Raw genomic sequence first — 20,414 nt, 5'->3', positions numbered from 1 at the left:
GTCTTCCTGAAATACCCTCTATTCAAATGGTAGACATTGGGTAATATGATGTCTGCAGCTAATAACTCACTTAATGAAGTGTTGGGAAATGAGAGAAACCAAATGATTTCACGGACAGCTAAGTCCTGATTGGTGTCTCAGTTGCCAGCCTCCTGGAATTGAGTTTAAATTCCTTCTACAAACTTACAACTCATCCAAGGGTAAAATTATTCAACACAGAAACTGGAGAAATCAACTGGACTTTGGATATTGTTTCACCTGTACATTTTCCTGAGTGGAGAGAAAGGTAACATCAACTGATGATATTTCAAATAGAACTTTTTTTTTTAAATCTTCTCTGAAAAGGGGGAAAAAATAGAGTGAAAGAGTGACATCATTTTGTTATTATAGGCAGCATTTTGAAACATGAAGACTATGATTCTACTGCTTTATCTTCTAGGATCAACTCAGTCATTACCAGTAAGTGCAATATGTTTATTTTATTACCAACCAGCCTCAGCAGCACCCTCTGCTTGTAGACCTTTCTTCCTGCATTCCATCAAAACTGCTCTGTCCTGTAACCCATTCCCTTCGTTTTCTGTTTTTATTTTCCAAAGTGAAAAATGATAAACTAATACGGTTTAGTGCATACTTCAAATTCTTAGATTTTAAAAATGCATCCACTCTAACATAGAACTTTAATTACTTTGGCAGAACAATAGGGTAGAAACCGGGGGGAGGGGGGAGGAATGCTTAAATTATACCTACTCAAAGTAGATAATTATTTTACTTTCCAAAATTAATTTAAGACTTTCTTCGCGATCAATTATTTTCTCATGACTAAAGAGGTAGACTGTACTTTCTGACTTTCTTAATTGGAAGCACGAAGCATGTAGACTATATAAACTCTGAAAAGGCTACCAAATTATGCAAGTATATAAACTCTAAAAAGGTTATCAAATTGCACAACAGCAAGGGAATATTACAAAGTGGCTAACATTTTTTACTTAGAACATTTCACCGAAAAATACGTTCACATTTAACAAGTTTTTGAAAGGAAGGAGCACCAGTGTTCTAACACATACTTCAATTGTCCTCCAATATTTTATAGACGTACATGTGGGTGGTTTGGATCTCTCAATGGACTTCCCTTTGACCATTTGAGCTGCTTGAGCATGTACACTGAGAAAAAATTAGAAGGAATTTTCTGTGAAATAGAAGAATCGAAAAAACCCATTTATAGTTGAACTCACTGGACACATCTATAATCATCTATAATATCAACAAATACTTAGTTAAAACTCTCTATGTACCCAATCCTGTGCTAGCTGTTGAAGACACAATAGTGGAGGGCAGAGGGGAAGACATGACCCTTCACGGTGTTCACAAGGATTGTAGATATTAAATATTTTTTAAAGAAATGTTAAATTATAAATTATAACTATGATTACTTCTATGAAGAAGATGAACAGGGTGAATTTATGGGTAGAGGATAGAACCAATCTCCTTATTTCACTCCAAATATACCTACATCCCTCTTTAAAGAAGCTGTCCACAAAAAAAATAATTTGAAACAAGGTAAATTAGTAATTCTTTTACAAAACATGGATTTTTCACTTTAAACAAATTTACCAAAAAGTTTTTCTAGATAGGGTGTCTATGGAGCATTTAAATTACCATACTACTTGTAAAAACTCAAGATAAATAAAACTTTCCAGGAGCACAGCTATCATGCAAGGTTGACTCAGGAGTGGCATGCAGGTTAATGCAGATTGCTAACAGCCAATGACGTGAGAGCAGTGTGAGTGGTACAGGGGATGTGGGGTGTGACACTGACATGTCTATAAGGTATAGTAGTGATATTTACCAAATGAAAAATCATGACACATAGACAAAGTATTTTTTATTATTTGTAGATGAATTTATTAAATTATCATAAAGCCATAAAAATGAATCAATTTTTAAATGTGGACATTTCAAACTGCCTAGTGATTGTTTTCAGTAGATCCAAAGCTTGGGAATAGGGTACACATTGGTGATGGGACAAGTTGCATATTTAGGAGAAAGGCCAGGGTAAGTGACCCTGACCAATAAAACAGTGCACTCAAGCACTGACTTGAAGCAGGTGAGGGAGTGAGCCAATGTCCGGGGTAAGAACATTGCAGAGAGAAGGAACAGGCAGAGGTGAGGTTTTAGGACAAGAATGAGCCTTATCTGTCCCAAAGACAGCAAACATCTGTCCCAAAGACAGCAGCAGAGTGAGCAGAAGGAAATGGGGTGGGATGGAAAGTTCAGAGAGACACTGGAGGCCCAGGGCATGAGGACTTTCAGATCATTGTAGGGTCTCTGATTTTTACTCTGAGTGAAAATAGAAGTCAATGCAGAGTTTGACCAGAGAAGTGAAAGAACCAGACTATTGTTTTCAAAGAACCACTCTGGCTGCCATGCTGACAATAGATTGTAGGGGATGAAAAACACACTTACATAATCTTACAGCTTAAGGGGACCTCTAAGGACAATCTTACTTCTTACAACTGAGGGGGTAAGTCCAGAGTGAAACCAGTCAGTAGAAACTTCAAGATATAGTTAAGTTACCCAATGGCTGATGCAGCGCTGGAGGGCCATACCACGCTGCCCTCTGGGATGCAGCAGGGAGCATAGGCAAACTGGAGTCAACCTGGCCAGGGAGCTTCTACCTGAATGCAGAGAAGCTAATGAAAAAGCATTTATTTCTTCAAGGACTAAGAGAACTTGCAGGGATCCTGGTGGATGGCTCTGCCGTTCACCGTATCACCTTGGGCAGGTAACTTTGCTTCTGTGGACCTCAGTTTTCTTGTCTATAGAACAAAACCATACAACCAGATGATGTGGATGTCAAGGACATTTCACCCCTACACGTTGGCTATTTTTTTATGGTTTATTTATTTTTGAGAGAAAGAGAGAACAGAACAGTGGCAGAGAGAGGGAGACAGAGAGAATTCCAAGCAGGTTCGCCACTATCAGCATGAAGCCTGATGAGGAGCTCAAACCCCTGAACCATGAGATCATGACCTGAGCCAAAACCAAGAGCCGGAAGCCCAACCTACTGAGCCATCCAGGTGCCGCAAGATGGTTATTCTTAATACACTAGGAGGCCAAGAAGGAGATTGAATCTCCATTACATGAAATGATTTGTCAGGCACAAGACAGAAGCAGGAAGCTTCATGAAAACAGAGTAGAAGTTATGGCAGCTTACCTTCACACATTGGGAAAAAGCAAATGTTACAGAGTTAAGGTGCAGACTATGTATTTCATGTCCTGAAAAAAGGAGGAAGGCAGTTACAGAAAAGGAAGCCTAGGAACTACCATAAGAAACTTATGTGCCCGACCCCACAGTAGACCCTTCCCCACCACACCTCTCTGGTCTCACATTTTTCGACTCTACAATTCCATCCCCTGTCACACACCAAACGTTCCAGGAAACTAAAACTTCTCCAGAGACATTTGTGCATTTGGGACAACTTGTAACATCCTGGAAATAAATGGATACAAAATCTCAGACACATTCCCGCCTCATCTAATATTTGTTAATTGCAGACACAGCTCAACCCTGCTTTGGGACTTCCAACAAAACTGGCTCTAGATCAGGCAACTCTTCTAAACCAACAGCAGCTAAATCAGGTAAGAGTCCTACAATGCAGAACATTTGCAGCCAACAAAGGAAACATGTTAAGACTGGGGAATTTAAAATCAAGATTTACATAGTCTTATGCCCGAACAAGAGAGAAAGGCTTCCTTTTGGGAAGAAAAAACAAAAAGGACTAATATACTTTTTGAAGTTTTTGATCAAGAAAAGCAAAATATCTTCATTCTTTTTCTTTTGTCTTATTGTTTAGCAACCAGTAGTAAACTCTGTAAAGCAATAGCTACACCTATTGACAAAGCGTGGTCATCAATGTCCTTGAAATACTGTGACATAGTCGTATGTGATATCTGCCAGAGCTAGCAGGGATTAAGAGGTAATCTATAAAAATAACTGCATATTTCCTTATAGTTTTCTTAAGTTCCATTGTTACTGATAAGCTTATATCACTGTAAAATCTGTTTCTTTAAAACATATTTAAATATTTTTGAAAACTGCATTGTCTCTTGGCTTCCACCTTCTCAATCCAACCCTGGTTCTGCTCTAAAGGATCCCTCCTTACCTACCTCTAAATGTTGTGAAATAGTACTATAACAACAAAGTCCAAAGTTCTCTTTTTAGTCTATGGACGTTAGAGAACACTCAAGTCAGGAGCCGTCTCACTCCCTAAGGAACCTGAAGCTTATACAATTTGGGGATGCTGTTTAAGCAAAAGAAGACAAAATTAGCTATGTGAAATTAAGTACTAAAGTGTATAATTTACTATGAGATAAGAAATGAGAGTAAGTTACATATTTTTTAATATTTATTTATTTTGAGAAAGAGAGTGCGAGAGCAAGAAGAGGCAGAGAGAGAGAGAATGCCGAGCAGGCTCGACACTGACAGCACAAAGCCTGAGACAGGGCTTTATCCAGAAAATCAAGAGTTGGGTGCTTAACCAACTGTGCCACCCAGGTGCACTGACACACTTTTAAACTCAACACATTGCTAGGGCACCTCTGAGGGCCATGGAAGGAGTCAAGCTTCACCTCCATTTATCTTCATCCTAAATCTACCTAAATCCACCTGTAATGGGAGTATAGGTACTTGAGGATATCCAGCATGGACAGCATGGTGGCAACAGACAAGCTCTGGTCTCACATCAGTTTCCATGCCCTGCAGGTCTTCCCCTCTTTAAGTCTAATACCGCTGACACAGATGATCACACTGGGCGCAGATCTGCAGCTGGTAAGACTCTTTTATATCATTTTAATATCCGTTGTTAAATGCAATACGTAGTGTTTAATGTCCATGTGTGTGTTCCCACAAATACACGCACACACGCATTCATTGTAGATTAGTTGAAAGAGAACACAAAAAAATAGGAGCATTGGATGCTCTTCAGTACATCATTCAAAGTTTTACTTAGCAAGAGGGTTTCTAAAAGAATTAATCAAATTTTCGTGTCTTTGCTGCTTTTGTTCTTTTTATCTCTCCTTCAAGCTCCTCTACACATTCCTCCAACGTATTTTCCTCACTGCACCCTACAGTGTTCACACACCCACACAAACGCTATGACCACTAGACAAGAGAAAACTAGAGACAAGAGAAAACTAGAAGGGGTAGAAAGATCCTCACTCTTCTCATGGATTATCTGTATGGTTTACTCTGGGAGAGAAAACATAATAAATTCCTTTTTTGATTGTTAAGATTGAAACATAGTATTAAACCACATTCAGACTAGATATTTCACTGTGACCTTCACAATTTTTATGGGGATACCTATAAAGGAATTAATTTCTTTATAAGAAAGCTATCAAAAAATCCCAGGAACCATTGTTACGGCCAAAAGGGGAAAGTGAGGATAAAATCACCTAAGTAATCCTCAAGAAAATGGGTTAAATGCCAAAGGAAAACTTAATATGGGAAATGTTAGTCCTGGACCTTATGGCCGTACTGGTACACTAAGTAAGTCTTTGAACTTCATCTCTATACCTAATTCCTAAGGCAATAGTATATTGCATACTATTTTTCAGGTCTGCATACTAAACACATATATTTGCATAGCAAACCCATCCTTTAAACATATTTTAACTTTGGTAAATACATTTTGGTTTCTTGAATGGCCAACCTGAAACAACACAATAACAATCTTTTTCATTGCCCTACAGCTAAATCCTCCTACAGGGCTGGCGCCTGGTACCCAGACCCTCCCACTGACCCTGGGGGGATTGAATACACAACAGCCACTGCAAGCCCAAGTAAGTTCAAAACAGTTCAGTTCAACAAGAGGGAGCATTTTCTATCAGGTGGAACCCTAAAGGGGAGGAAAGAATTTTTTTTAAGGTTCTCAAAAATTTCACCCAGAAATTTACAGAGGAATGTCCAATTGAACATAGAACATCTTTGGCAATTTGGTTCTTGATGAAAACACACAAGGAAAGCCAAGCACGCAACCCCATACCCTCTCTAGAATACATTTGTAGCGGGTAACAGGGAAATGTGAAGAGCTGTAGAAGACTGAAAAGTCAAGAGTATAAGGGGAGAAACTGAGAGGTAGCAGGATTCTTTTCTTGCTTGCTGTTTTCCATAGAGGACTTCCTGGGTGACCACAATCATCCCGAAGAGAAATCAAGAGATGGATAAAGTTTATTCCCAGCAAATCCAGTCTCCTGTTTATGCCCTTTTTTCATGCCTCCTCTCAAGTGCTCAATGACTCTCTAGTTCCTTTTCCCCTCCCATCATTACTTGCTTTCAGGAAAAACCCTGAAAAACCCTCCCCCACTAAGATATAAATGACATACATGGGGCATCACTCCTGTCAAAAGTGTTGCATTTTACCTACAGACAAAGTCCAAGTTTTACCTTCTTAAAACTTCTCTAAATAAGCTTAGTGACTCTGGAGAAAAACACAATGATCCCTTTACAGCTAGACTAAGTTGTTCATAGATAAACACATGAACTCAGCCCTTATCATTCCCACATAATGGTCTCATTTTTGTAGAAGCTTTTTTATGTATTACATATATAGTTGATGTAAGTTATATAGAATTATGAAAATATAGAAAGCAAAAAGAAAAAGAACATTCACTCATAATCCTATCAGCCAGAACTAAACACTGTCAGCATTCTAGGGTATGACCTTCCAGTCCTTATTCTACACATGTAAGTACATTTTTTTAAGAAAATATGATTATTGTACATTTTTCAAAGAAAATGCATATATATATATATATACACACATATACATATATATATGCATATATGATAGAATTCTTTTTTTTTAAGTTTATTCATCCATTCTGAGAGGGGGTGGCGGAGAGGGACAGAGAGAATCTTAAGCAGGCTCCATGCCCAGTGCAGAGCCCAACAGGGGGCTCGATCCCACAAACCCATGAGATCATGACCTGAGCCAAAATCAAGTCAGACACTTAACCAATTAGCCACCTAGGCCCCCTTCACTTAATATATTTTTAATAGTCTTTGTATTTTGAAATATTCACTAATAAAATGGTTTTTAATGATTGCTTAGCATTCCATCATATTGTAAAAATTGTGGGGTTTTTTTCACCCAAATGTGTGCTTCTATAAACAATATTACAGTGAATATCCTTTAACTAAGTCTTTGATCATGTCAATGATTATTTTCTTATGCCAGTTCTTAGGAACAGAATTTTGGGATCCAAAGACATACAAATATGTAAGACTTTTAATACACATTCCCAAATTATGAAACATGAATACAACAATGGACCAATATATTCTAAAATCTTCCTATCACTATGGACACCTCCAGGTCTTAATAAGAGTGAGCTTAAATTAATTAGTAATTATAATCAAAGCTGAGTTTAACTGACAAAATAATTTTAAGCTGCTCAACTTAAGTTTTATGTCATATGCAACTAAGTACTTTCTCTGTACTTTCATTTATCCAAAATAACACAGGAAACTCTATACTGCTTCATTTATTCATATTTGTGAAATTCTGTGACATAACTAATTTTTACATTTCTTTTTTAATATTGAGATGTATCTTGTCTACCAGTCAGTGCTTATTTCTTACATACATATTAGAGAAAGACTAAAAAGACTAGAGACAGGCAAATAAAATGAGAATCTCCTTAACACATGCCCCTGATATAATCCATATGCTAACTCCCCAGCTTCAGTTTCAATTGTCACCCTGCTTCAACCTTGAAGTCAAATTTCGTACATCTTCAAATTCACCAACAAACATCCACTGGAGTCAAAAGCATTAGTAGGCACCACAGAAGTTACTAAAGATTCAGTAGACTGGGTTTGACACTGCATGCTCCCAACATGCAATAATATAAATCAATCCCCATTCTCAGTAGGGATTCTTCAGTGTCTCCAGGATATGCCACCACCAAGGGTCCCCATACCTGACTTCCTGTGCTGCCCCAGCTCCTTGGAGCCTGCCTCTCCCTATGCAGAGTAGCTTATATCCTCTGCCAGAAACCTGGGCACATGTCCACAGCTCTCATTTATCAACCCAAAGCCAACATGGTTAAGAATGCTAGGGGTGCCTGGGTGGCTTAGTCAGTTAAACATCTGACTCTTGATTTCGGCTCAGGTCATAATCTCAGGGTTCATGGGTTCTAACCTGATATCAGGCTTCATGCTGGCAGCACAGAACTTACTTGGGATTCTCTCTTTCCCTCCCCTGCTTGCATGCACACTCTTTCTTTCAAAATAAATAAGTAAACATTAAAAAAAAAAAAGAGTGAACTCCTGAACCATAAAACTTTGGTCAAATCCCAGCTCCCTAGTCACTACATGTATGGTCAAGTTACTTCACCACCCTGTGGTGCACTTTCCTCATGATTTAAAATAGGAATTAAAGTTGAACCTACCCCTAGGGCTATTATAAGAATTAAATGAGCAAATAAACATAAAACACTTAGAACAGTGCGTACCACACAGTAAACACTCAGAAGTGTTAGCTATTTTTATTTCAAACAATTTCTCTACCAAAAAACTTATAAAAATTTTTTCTCCTTATTGTTACACTGGTTAATAACTAAGTTATTTTTTTGTTAAACTTTTTATTTACACATCTGTGGTTTCCTGTTTGTATCTTTTCGTTCCTTCAAATTGGCCTTCAAAGAAGAAATTTAATTATGCTTTTTTTCCAAATCCTGAGCACCCCTTCCCTTCAACCCACTTTCCCATTGCCATTCTGAAGATTACTCGGTTGTTTTGTCAGTAATCAAGAATCTGATTGACAGTAAAACTTTTTCTAAATGTATATACTTAAATGCATGTACCTTTTGGCATTATGAGTATTACTGTGCAAACTATCTTGGGAAATTACAAAGTTAAGAGTCCATTTCATAAGACTTATGTCTTTTGTATCTTTGGTGTGGTTAGTATTAAAATCCCCATTTTGATAACTTTCGTGACACTATGTGAATTTCTATAGAGATTAAAATAAACTTTAAAAGCCTAGTTCTCTTGGACAACTCTAGGTTAACTCTTAGAGTACTAGAGAATGCCAACCCCCTCACCAAAATCTTTTCAACTAAAACTTCATAATGATGTGATTTGAAGTGGGGGTCTGAGAGTGAATGGCCAAGAAAGAATTCTTGAGACGTTTTTGGTGCAAAAAAGTGGTTGTATTTAAAGCACCGGGACACAGGACTGAGGCAGAAAGGGCTGTCCTGGGGATTGTAAGAAGCTGTTGGTTTATATAGTTTTAAGTTGGGAGGGGCAGAGAAAAAGAAAAGTTCGAAAAAGGTTTTCATATGTTAAAGAAGACTTATAGGATCCTGGAGGCCTAGCTATTGTCAAGCTAAGGTTGTTTTTTCCTCTAGCAAAGCATTAACATTAAGATTGGGAGTTCCTATAGGAATGTCATACTCTGCCAGCCTCAAGTATTTGTCAGTGGGCTGCAGGTTATGTGGAAATTTAATTTTATCTGCATTTCTTTTGCCTTTGTTCTCCATATCAATAACATTCGTGTGATTATCAGTGACCAGTAAAGTATTTCTCACTCAGTTCTAAGAACTGCCAGTATCAAGATTATAGAACAACATCATCCATCATTTTCTACCAGTGCTCTATTTTAACAGCAAAATATCCAGGTAACCATCATGAGACTAAATATATTTGCTTCAATAAATCTTTGTATTTTAGAAATCTGTTTTTTAGTGTATCTTCTGAGGTGCCATATAAAAGAAATACATGCATTTTATCCTCATGATTACTTGTAATAACTTTCAGTTTGGAGATAGCTTGAGACCAAAGTTAGTTTTTGCTCATCCAATTTAGTAACTTCTACCTCCTTAATGTGCTGCCTTGGACTAGTTTCCAAATCCCTCTGGGTTGAATCTGCTTTTTACACATCAGATGAGTTTCAGTTCCCATCCAACTCGATGGGCCTCTATGATTAGCTGATACATTGGTAACAAATATTTGTTCAAGGCATATTGTATACTCTTAAGAAAGTCCCTATATTTATATCATCTGCTTTGAGCATATTTTTTATTGAATTTTTCACTCTTTTTTCAGATGTTGCCAGTTATTGTAGCACACCTTGGAGCCCAGGTAAGACTGTTTTGCAATGTGATCTTTACTTTAAATCAGTTTAGTGTGAAATATGTCATCCTGCCTCAATTCACCAGATAGTTGCCAAGTTTCCTGTTTACTTTGCACTGTATGAACACTGATAGTAATGAGCTAACACTTATTGAGCATTTACTACACACCAGGCACTGTTCTAGGCATCTGGTTATTTGTTATATACTATCTCAGTATTCAAAACATTCTTTTAACGACAATATTTTTTTTTGAGAGAGAGAGAGAGACAGGCAGAGCAGGAGCAGGGGAGGGGCAGGGAGAGAGAGGGAGACACAGAACCCAAAGCAGGCTCCAGGCTCTGAGCTGTCAGCACAGAACCCAATGCAGGGCTTGAACCCGTGAACCACGAGATCATGACATGAGATGATAGATGCTTAACCAAGCCCCTGGTTCATATCAATTCTTAATTCCACATCTAGGAACACATTCAAATGAAATAATCTGAAATATGGCAAAAGTTTATTTACAAACATATCCATCAAAATAATAATATTTGTAGTGGAGAAAAACATTGGATGCAATTTAAATTTAAACAAAAAGGAAATGTTTGAGTAAATGGTACAACATAGAGCAAATACTTTGTGACCATCCAAAAAGGATATTTATTTATTCGATTTTGTCACTAGTAAGGTTAAATGATTATTGATGTAGTATTAAAAGAAAAAGTAAGACCCAAATTATATAAATAACATAACTTCTATTATGGAAAAAAGACATGTGTGAAAAACATCTGGAAGAAAATCCATCCAACTCTGTACAATGGCATTATACTTTTTTTCTTTGTTGCTTTCTACATTTTCCAAGTTTCCTCCAATGTGCATGTATTACTTAATAATAGAAACATTTATAATTTTTTAAATGCAGAAGACTTCACATCATTCAGATAATAAGTGTTAGCAGTCCAATATCATATGCCAGCTTGAATTATATGACACAAGTCACAGAGGCAGTTAAAATATTGTTGAAATTTTTTAAATGTCTCTTTACAAATTTTATAAGTATCTTAAGTTTTTAAGTTATGTTATACATATCTTGCTTCAAATATATTAAAATTTGTCTAATAACTTGTGTTATTATTGTCCTTTTAGGGTACCATCCTAAGCTCAGAAGAATTGGTAAAATATATACATATATATATATATACACACACACATATATATAATTATATAAAATGTATATAAAAAAATATATATATATATATATATATAAAATTACTAGCATTTCAAATTCTTTTCCCTGCTATCACAATCCTTCCTTCTGTCCCCACACAATCTCTTTTGACCACACCCGCTAACCCTTGTGCATGCTTCTATAAACCGAACATTTTTATAGGTCCTTGTATTAAGTTATCCTTTGTCTAGCTGAAGATTTCACTATCCTTCTCCAGATACTTTTCCATTCATTTGACTTAGCTTTTGTTTTCTCTATGTTGATATCAAATTCAATTCTATCCAGAAATCCAATGCATATTTTTAAAATGCATAGATTAAAATCTAGGATTCTAAATTATCAAAAGTCATACAATGTATAATAATATACATATTGATATTTATTGAAAGAAAGATTCATTTTCTTGGCTTAAATTTTTAATTTTATGAAAATATGTTTTTTCTAACATCTTATAGTGATGGATGAACTCTTCCCTACACACAGAAATAACTAGAGGGCTGACCTAAATGAAACTCATCTTGCCATTATTAGACACTTCTATACATTTCCCCTTAAGTCATGTCAGAAAAAAAATGACTTGCATTAATGCAGTATCTAAACATGACACTGAAGTTAAGAGTTGAGGCAGTATCTTGGAAGACAGCTTTCTTTGAAATCTTTCTATTATGAAAAAGGTAGAGATTTGCTAGATTGTTCACAAATAAAATCAAGTAATGGGGCTTTTCTGCAACAATGGTATATGAACATCCACATCTACCAGTCATTAAGCCAATTCTGTTTAACAGGTAACTTGGTAGATCTTTTACATACATTGCCTTTAATTCTCACCAAGTGACAAAATACAGATTTTTAAGTAAACTATGCCCAAAGTGGGGCTTGAACTCACAACCCCAAGATCAAGAGTTGCATGCTCTACGGACTGAGCCAGCCAGTCCACAAGAACACAAAGAACAGAGTTGTAACCCAACTTTATAGGTAACAATACTGAGGCTCAGAGAACACAAGCACCTTAGGTCCCAAGGTCAAGAAACAGTATATTCGGATCAAAAGCCATTTTTCGATCCATTATACCAGTGGTTTTCAAACTTCTTTTCAGTAAAACTCATGGTAACAGCTATATTTTTCATGCAGCTAACACACACACATACACACATGCACACACACAGACACACTTCATGAAATAGTATTTACCCTTACTGTAGAGAATGCACTTGGTAATTTATAGTCTATTCTTTTTATCTTGTTTTTTAATGATGGGCATTACTGCCTTCTTTATTTCAAATCTATGGAGGCCATGACCCCCAGCTTGAAAACATCTGTGTTCTATTCCTGTCTCTCATCTGCCGTAAGTCTAATTCTGGTTTCAGTACCTGGTAAATCTAAGACAGTGTTTTCAAAAACTTTAGTGTTGGCTCGCAAATCAAACAACCCAGGGTGTTGATAAAAAAAAAATGCAGACTTCTGGATTCTCCCCTAAAATAGCTCAATCAGAATCTCTCTAACAATAGAGCCTAGGAATTACCTTTTAAATAAACTTCTCAGGCCATTCTTTTTTTTTTTTTTTAATGTTTGTTTATTTTTGAGAGGGAGAGAGACAGAATGTGAGTGGGGGAGGGGCAGAGATAGAGGGAGACAGAGAATCCAAAGCAGGCTCCAGGCTCTAAGCTGTCAGCCCATAGCCTGACGCAGGGCTCAAACTCATGAATTGTGAGATCATGACCTGAGCTGAAGTCAAATGCTTAACCGACTGAGCCACCCAGGCACCCCCTCAGGCCATTCTTATACAAACTTACAATTAAGAACTATGCTCAAAGAAAATGATCTGTATCTTAATTATTTGCCCTCAACCCTTCTTACTCAATGTCAACATTATCAGAGCTAAGGGGTTTCAGAGAACAAGTCCCGCCTGAATTCTCTCCAAATCCAGTTTATACTGAATTATTTTTTCTTAGGAGGAATTTCTTACAGTAATTTTTTCCGGGGGAAAAAAAATAAATGCAGGCACCAACATTTATTTTCAGTGTGCAAATCATTGACAGACCTATCCAGAGGAATTCCGTTGAGTAACCTCAAGGAATAAAGAAGTGGTTGAAATGACAAGAGAAATATTTCTAACTGAATATTCCAATGCCTTTGAAAAATAAATCAAAAGAAACCTGAAGAGATGCCAACCATGAGATGAGGATTGATTGACTACTTGGATTAATTTTTCCATTAACGTTTAGTATCTTAAATTACTTTAAAAACTTTTGGGCAAAAGAGAGACTATAATTTAGGTTAAGAGCAGAGAGAAAGCCCAGCATAATAGTATGGATTTTCTGCCTTAGTTCTATCTCCACATACACCTGAGATGAGCAAATTTTTCATTATTCCTTTTCCCATGACTGGCTTGATTCTGACGTCTCCTTTCTGATACAACATGGAATTGTAGTCACAAAACCAGCATCAGCCTTGCTCAAAAGAAGGAAGCATTTCCTCTAAGGAATGCCCAATCCTGATTATCTTGCCTTACTCTACCCTTCTGGTCCTGCATTTCCTACCTCAACTTGCTAACCTCAAAGGAGAAAAGGCTGGTTGACCAGCATTAAAATGTGTCTTTTGACTTTGTTTGCATTTTCCCTTCCTCATTCCAGCCAATGGCCCCACAAATCTTCACAGGCCTCATTTTCCAGCCCCTGTTCCCAGGATCCATCCTGCCCAACAGTCAAGCTAATCCAGATGCCCAGAATGGAATCCTTCCTGCAGGGCAAGCAGGAATGAATCCTGCCATCCAGGGAACCTCAGAAGGCTTCTCTCCAACTCCTAGTGACACAGATGATGACTTTGAAGTGACGGCCCCTGCAGGCATCCGAAGGGGCATGCACACTACCCAGGAAACCACCACAGGGCCGCCAAATGGTAAATACTCTGAGCCAGGAAAATGCCTTGTGAAAGTCATCTGCAGGGTGGGAGCAGAGTTGTCTTGCCTCAACAAATACAGATCCTAATAAAACCAGGGATCCCCTATACCTAACACTCACAGTTGATTCCAGTACTGTGAGGGAGTATTTTTATTGGGCCACCAATTCTATTGTATCAACCCAGAAAGGAGACATTTAGTTGCTGGCATAACATACTTTCTATCTTAGGTCTGATCTGGGAGTATTTGGAAACAGACTGTCCTTTCCCTTTCTCACCTCCCTCTGACTCCCAAACACACGCAGGCCCCCAGCAGACACAGTTAATCAATCATGATACTTTTGTCCACTCACCCATCATGGATGAGACACAGAACCTTCTTAACCTAGTGTTGGAAGCAATAATACTTCCTGTCTATAGTAATAGTCATAGTAATAGATAGGATTTAGCACAGTAGGTGAACATATGTGCCATTATCTTGAGATGGGACTTAAGAAATGTTGCAAAACTAAGCTCTTTAAGTACCAACAAGCAGAAATAATCATTTAACATGTACAGATCTCTGGAACCAAATGTCCTTGGAAAGAACAAAAGAATGATTTGAGATGGATACTCCTAGAAAAGAAATTTTGATCTCAAGTAAAAATGTTTCAATCCAATATGCTTTTACCTACATTTAAAAAGTGTTTTGTTTTCTTCCAGGAAATCAGTAAGCTGTTTCAATTTTTTTTCAACTAAGCCGCCTCAAATGCAAATCTTTTTCACTGGTCATATCATGGAATAGATGGAGACACACTAGAGAGTATCAGAAGAAACTCTTAGTTTACCTAACTTTCTTGAAATTTCAGAAAATATATTCTTCCTGGAGAATAATGACTTCTGAAAACAAATGGATAAATTTGTCTTTGAAATGTAACATTATGCCACCTTGGACTTGGAAAGTATACGTATTAAATGTATTTTGAAACTGAATTTTTTTCTTCTTTGGGGAGAGAAGAAAATGGGACCCTTTCAGAAACTGCATTACATCAGGACTTAGATGATGTTCCAGATGGAGGGCTTTCTTTGGAGTAGGAGGCACTGCAGTCACGGAGTGGATATTGAGCAATGTAAAGATAATTTCTAATTTCCTCACAACCAACTTATTACCCACTCTCTCCCATAAGAGCCACAGCTTTAATTTTCTACAAGCACTCCCAAAATATTAACTGGAAACAAAGAATTGTAAATCACACTGCCTGTCCTCAAGTTGCTTAAATACAGAGTTAGGGATTTTGGCATTTAGTGCTTTATTTTGGTATATCTAAAAGTGAGAAATGACATGAAGTAATCACTAAAAGTGATTCTCTTGCTCCACACATCTAAAAGGTAGAATTTAGTCTGAATGAGTTTATAACTCAGACCACCACAGTTCATTCAGAGTGGGAAGGAATGGAAAGGATTCACAGAAACCACAATAGAGCCCCACAAAGGGAAAACATGGATAGGTTTCATAACATCTCTCACTATGTTTGACTCAGCCCCATCAGTATGGAACAAATCCAAATATATATGCCATGATAAGCTTTTCAGGTGGTTAAAGATTTACTAATGGCTGACCATTTATTAGCCACAATGTTTCAGATTTGCAGAGTATGAATAATATACTTACAAACTGTCAAAGTTTTCATAGCCAAATTGAGTAAATCAAGACTGAATTTTCCAAAACTATTTTTCCATTAGTGCCATGTGATACTAATTAAAAGAGCCATCAAATGGTTTCCTGGATGACCCATTATCAAAAAAAAAAAAAGAACACATTCTCTCTTAGCCTCATTTTTCTCATCTGTAAAATGGGAGCAAAAAACCCTGCTATAAATGTCCCACAAGGTTTACACAAGTAGATAGTGCATAAAAGTGCTCTGCGAACTCCACACCACTATAAACTTTTAGTAGCCTTGTAACCAATAGAAATTATCTGTCCTTTGAGATCCACCCTTTGTCCCTATCCTTCCTCTCTGAGCTTTAATTATCAGCTTAGTTGTATGATTACCAGTTAGACAATCTAGACCGGGTGTCTTCCTGGAGCATGCTACTCCTGCAGGAACATGAAGACTTTCCAAGGGCTACAAACAGATGGTTCTGAGGGTGACATCTCCATTCTTAACCCCCACATGTGTGTTTTGCAAAGACTGACCTTGATCGAGAACACGTCTCCTCTTCCTTCTCTCCTTCTCTCCTTACATAGTCTCTTTCCCAACATTACCCAAAAAAGGACTATGTCTTACCTACCACCAATCTCACTGTGGGAAATTGCTCTGTCATAGAACACCTCCAAGATATGTAACAAAGAATTTCAAATATTGGTGCTGATGTTGACAATGAAAATAACCTTTTGCAACTCAGTAGTTTCTTGTTCTTAGCTTTCAACAAAACTAAATGAGGACCTAATGGAATTATCATCTAATTGATCATTGAAAACTTTTTTTTTAAGTTTATTTATTTTGAGACAGAGACAGAGAGTGCACAAGCAGGGGAAAGGCAGAGAGAGAGGGAGAGAGAAAGAATCCCAAGCAGGCTCCACCCTGTCCCCACAGAGCCCAACGTGGGGCTCAAACTCACAAACTGAGTTTGTGACCTGAGCCGAAATCAAGAATCAGATGCTTAACCAACTGAGCCACCCAGGCACCCCAGAGCCAGAGTTTCTAGAGGATGGATTCCTCAAAGTGAATTACTGGATAAAAGGATATGCTTTTTAATGTTTAAAATTTTGATAGATATTGGCAAATTATTCTCTAAAATGGCCATGTGGATGTACTTCTACCAATATTTCTCTACATCTTTTCTTTTTTTTCTTTTTTATTTTTTTAAATATAATTTATTGTCAAGTTGGCTAACATACAGTGTATACAGTGTGCTCCTGACAGTAGAGATTAAGAATATATGAAATTAAAAATGTTTAGTTATCCATTCACTTAAAGACATCAATAATAAATAAATTACATGTTAGTACAAATAACATATTTTTACATGAAAAATACTGTTTTTGGGGTGCCCAAATCATCTGACTTTGGTTCAAGTCATGATCTCACAGTTCGTGAGTCTGAGCCCCACATCAGGCCCTGCACTGACAGTGAGGATGGGATTCTCTCTCTCCCCCCATCTCTCTGCCTCTCCCTCTCTCTTTCTCTCTCTCTCTCAAAATAAATAAATAAACTTAAAAAAATAAAAACAATGAAAATACTGTTTTATTAATGAGAAAGCCTTATTTAATTAAGAAAATGTAGTGAGAAGAGTGGATTTATCTTTGAAATTTCTCTCATGTCTGACTTAACAAAAGATACAATTCTCGGAGCATCTGGCTGGCCCAGTCGGTAAAGAATCTGACTCTTGATTCCAGGGGTTGTGAGTTCAAGTCCCATGCTGGGTGTGGAGCCTACTTAAAAAAAAAAAAAAAGATAGGATTCTCATACCTACTTCTGCATTCAATCTGTATGTATCTGTCGTAATATCACATACATAACTGCTCAAAATTCCACTGAATACTCTTGAGAAAATGAGAATGGAAAGGCAAAATATAATCTGTGTATCACTACAAAAGAATAGTAGTATCACTACAAAAATATAATCTGTGTATCACTACACTATTTTAACTCACTGATGTACCAAAAGGATACCAGGGACCCCCAAGGATCATCACCAAACTTTGAGAACAACTTTGAGCATTGTAGCATCCATTCTTTTTTAATCTTCTCCCTGGAATTATATTGAAAATATATGGTGACCTATCACAGGTGTGTGACTTCACACACAGATCTTCTCATTCTTATTCTACAAACACAGTAGTTTTGATACAATCAATTTCATTCAATTCCCACCAAAGAAGAAAAAAAACTATAGTAAATATGTAATTGTATGTGCTGCAGTATTAAATCTATTCTTGGCAATTGAGATCTTCCCATTCAACAAAGCACCAGTGAAAGCTGAAACCTGCTGTCAACTTTACAGTCTGATTGGTAAAATTTTCCGCAGACCAGTCTCTGTCTTTAAACATCATACAGAACTTTTTTTTTCTTCCCTTACCACGTACTTCTGCTTCCAAGCACCACAAGACAAGTTCATACTGCCTTCACTTTGGTGTCCCAAAATTTGGTGGGTTGAGTCGCTGGGGCAGAGGTGGGGAGGACAGTTAGGAGTATTCCCAAGAGCCATGTGCGAAATGAAACAACCAGAGCAACTTAATTATTCACAATCCATATAAATATACCCCACCAAATTCAATATGTCCCTAAATCAACCTTCCTCAGGCCCGTCCCCAAAATCCCTGTGATCACCCCAATGCTATTTGACACAAGATAGAGTAAGATGAAAGGAAAGTCAAGGTGAGAGAGTCAAATGTTTTCACTGGTTGTGGTTAAAATATCTATTTCAAGAGCTGCAAAACATAAGACTCTGTGAGCACATTATTAGCCTCCTCTCCTCTCGGGGGCTAGGAAGGAACCCATACAAGTGAAGAGCACTGCAGCGTGAACTTGAACTTCATTAGCTTCATTATAAACCCACCTCTGTCTCCTAGATCTAGACATGTGCTTTGCCCTCTTTTCCCTGCACTTTGTGTTATGTTTACATTAATCCTTTTTATGTCCTCATTAAAAGGCAAAATGTAATAATATCTACTTCATTCTAAATGACAAGGGGTGCCTGGGTGGCTCGGTCATTAAGCTTCCGACTTCGGCTCAGGTCATGATCTCGCGGTTTGTGGGTTGGAGCCACGCAGCGGGCTCTGTGCTGACAGCTGAGAGCCTGGATCCTGTTTCAAATTCTGTGTCTCCCTCTCTCTCTCTCTCTCTCTCTGACCTTCCCCTGTTCATGCTCTGTCTCTCTCTGTCTCAAAAATCAATAAACGTCAAAAAAAATTTTTTTTAGATGACAAATTCTTCTTGGAGCCCAAAGAAGAGGGAAATAATATATACTTAGGGCATTCTATTTAGGAAGTACAAAACAGAATATTTTTAGAAAACTGAATTCTAATTTACTCTTGACATCATAATGGATACCAAAGTCTAAAGAAATGCCATCCAATAAAAATATAAAATGAGCCATATAGGTCACTTTGAATTTTCTAGTAACTACATAAAAGAGGTAAAAAGAAGTAGGTAAAATTAATTTTGATAATGCATTTTGGGGCACCTGGATGGCTCAGTCGGTTAAGCACCTGACTTCAGCTCAGGTCATGATTTCAGGGTTTGTGAGTTTGAGCCCCCTGTTGGGCTCTGCACTGACAGCTCAGAGCCTGGAGTCTGCTTCTGATTCGGTGTCTCCCTGTCTCTCGCCCCTCCCCTGCTCATGCTTTGTCTCTCTGTCTCTCTCTCTCTCTCTCTCTCTCTCAAAAATAAATAAAACATTAAAAAATTTAAAACTTAAAAATTTAAAAAATTTTTGATAATGCATTTTATTTAACACAACATATATATGTAATAGCATATTTTGACATATATGCAACATAAAAAATTAATAGTCTATTTTAGACACAAACAAAAATCTCTTCGGTTTTGTTTTTGTTTTTGCTTTTGGTTTGCTTTGGTTTGGTTTGGTTTGGTTTGGTTTGATTTTGGTTTTGGTTTTGGTTTTGGTTTTTTGGGTTTGTTTTTTTTTTTTTTTTTTTTTGGTTTCTAAATCTTGGGAATCAAATGAGAATTTCCATTTACATCTCAATTTAAACTAGTTACACTTCAAGGGCTCAATAGCCTCAGGTGATGAGTAGCTACCACACTGGGCAGTGCAAGTCTAGATTTAAGAAGAGCCACAGGTTTTAAAGTAAAATTCCTTTTAACCTATGGGAAATCTAAAGCTTAGTATAAGTCACATGTCCAAGGTCACAGAGAACCTAGCATTTGAACTTGGGTTTGCATAAGTTATAAAGTTGGAAGAAACTTTTTTAAATTTCCAAAGATAAAATTTTATCAATAATGCTACAGGAAAGACCAAATCATCTTTCTATTCTTTTCTATCTTTTTATTCTCTATACATTAAAAAAAAGATACTATAAAATCATTGTCATATAAGATACAAAAAATGTCAGAAATAAGTAAGGATGATCCTCTCAACAAATGGTGCTGGAAAAACTAGACATTCATATGCAAAAAATAAATAAATAAAACAAAATAGAAAAGAAAAGGAAAACAAA

The 20,414-nt window shown here is 37.1% G+C and overlaps 1 protein-coding gene across 1 annotated transcript in view; it reads left to right on the top strand.

Moving 5' to 3' along the window:
• Nucleotides 1-405: 405 nt before the first annotated feature.
• AMTN (amelotin) overlaps nt 406-20,414 on the top strand; it is a 45,068-nt gene continuing 25,059 nt past the window's right edge. Inside the window, exons 1-7 of the mRNA XM_030314492.1 lie at nt 406-459; nt 3,556-3,639; nt 4,763-4,828; nt 5,752-5,841; nt 10,112-10,147; nt 11,269-11,295; nt 13,984-14,248. Coding sequence (XP_030170352.1) covers nt 406-459; nt 3,556-3,639; nt 4,763-4,828; nt 5,752-5,841; nt 10,112-10,147; nt 11,269-11,295; nt 13,984-14,248 — 622 coding nt within the window. The remainder of the gene's footprint in view (nt 460-3,555; nt 3,640-4,762; nt 4,829-5,751; nt 5,842-10,111; nt 10,148-11,268; nt 11,296-13,983; nt 14,249-20,414) is intronic.

The sequence above is a fragment of the Lynx canadensis genome, chromosome B1 (assembly GCF_007474595.2).
Source record: "Lynx canadensis isolate LIC74 chromosome B1, mLynCan4.pri.v2, whole genome shotgun sequence".
NCBI lineage: Eukaryota > Metazoa > Chordata > Mammalia > Carnivora > Felidae > Lynx > Lynx canadensis.
Note: the sequence above shows the minus strand (reverse complement) of the source record. Positions and strands in the feature narration are given on the sequence as shown.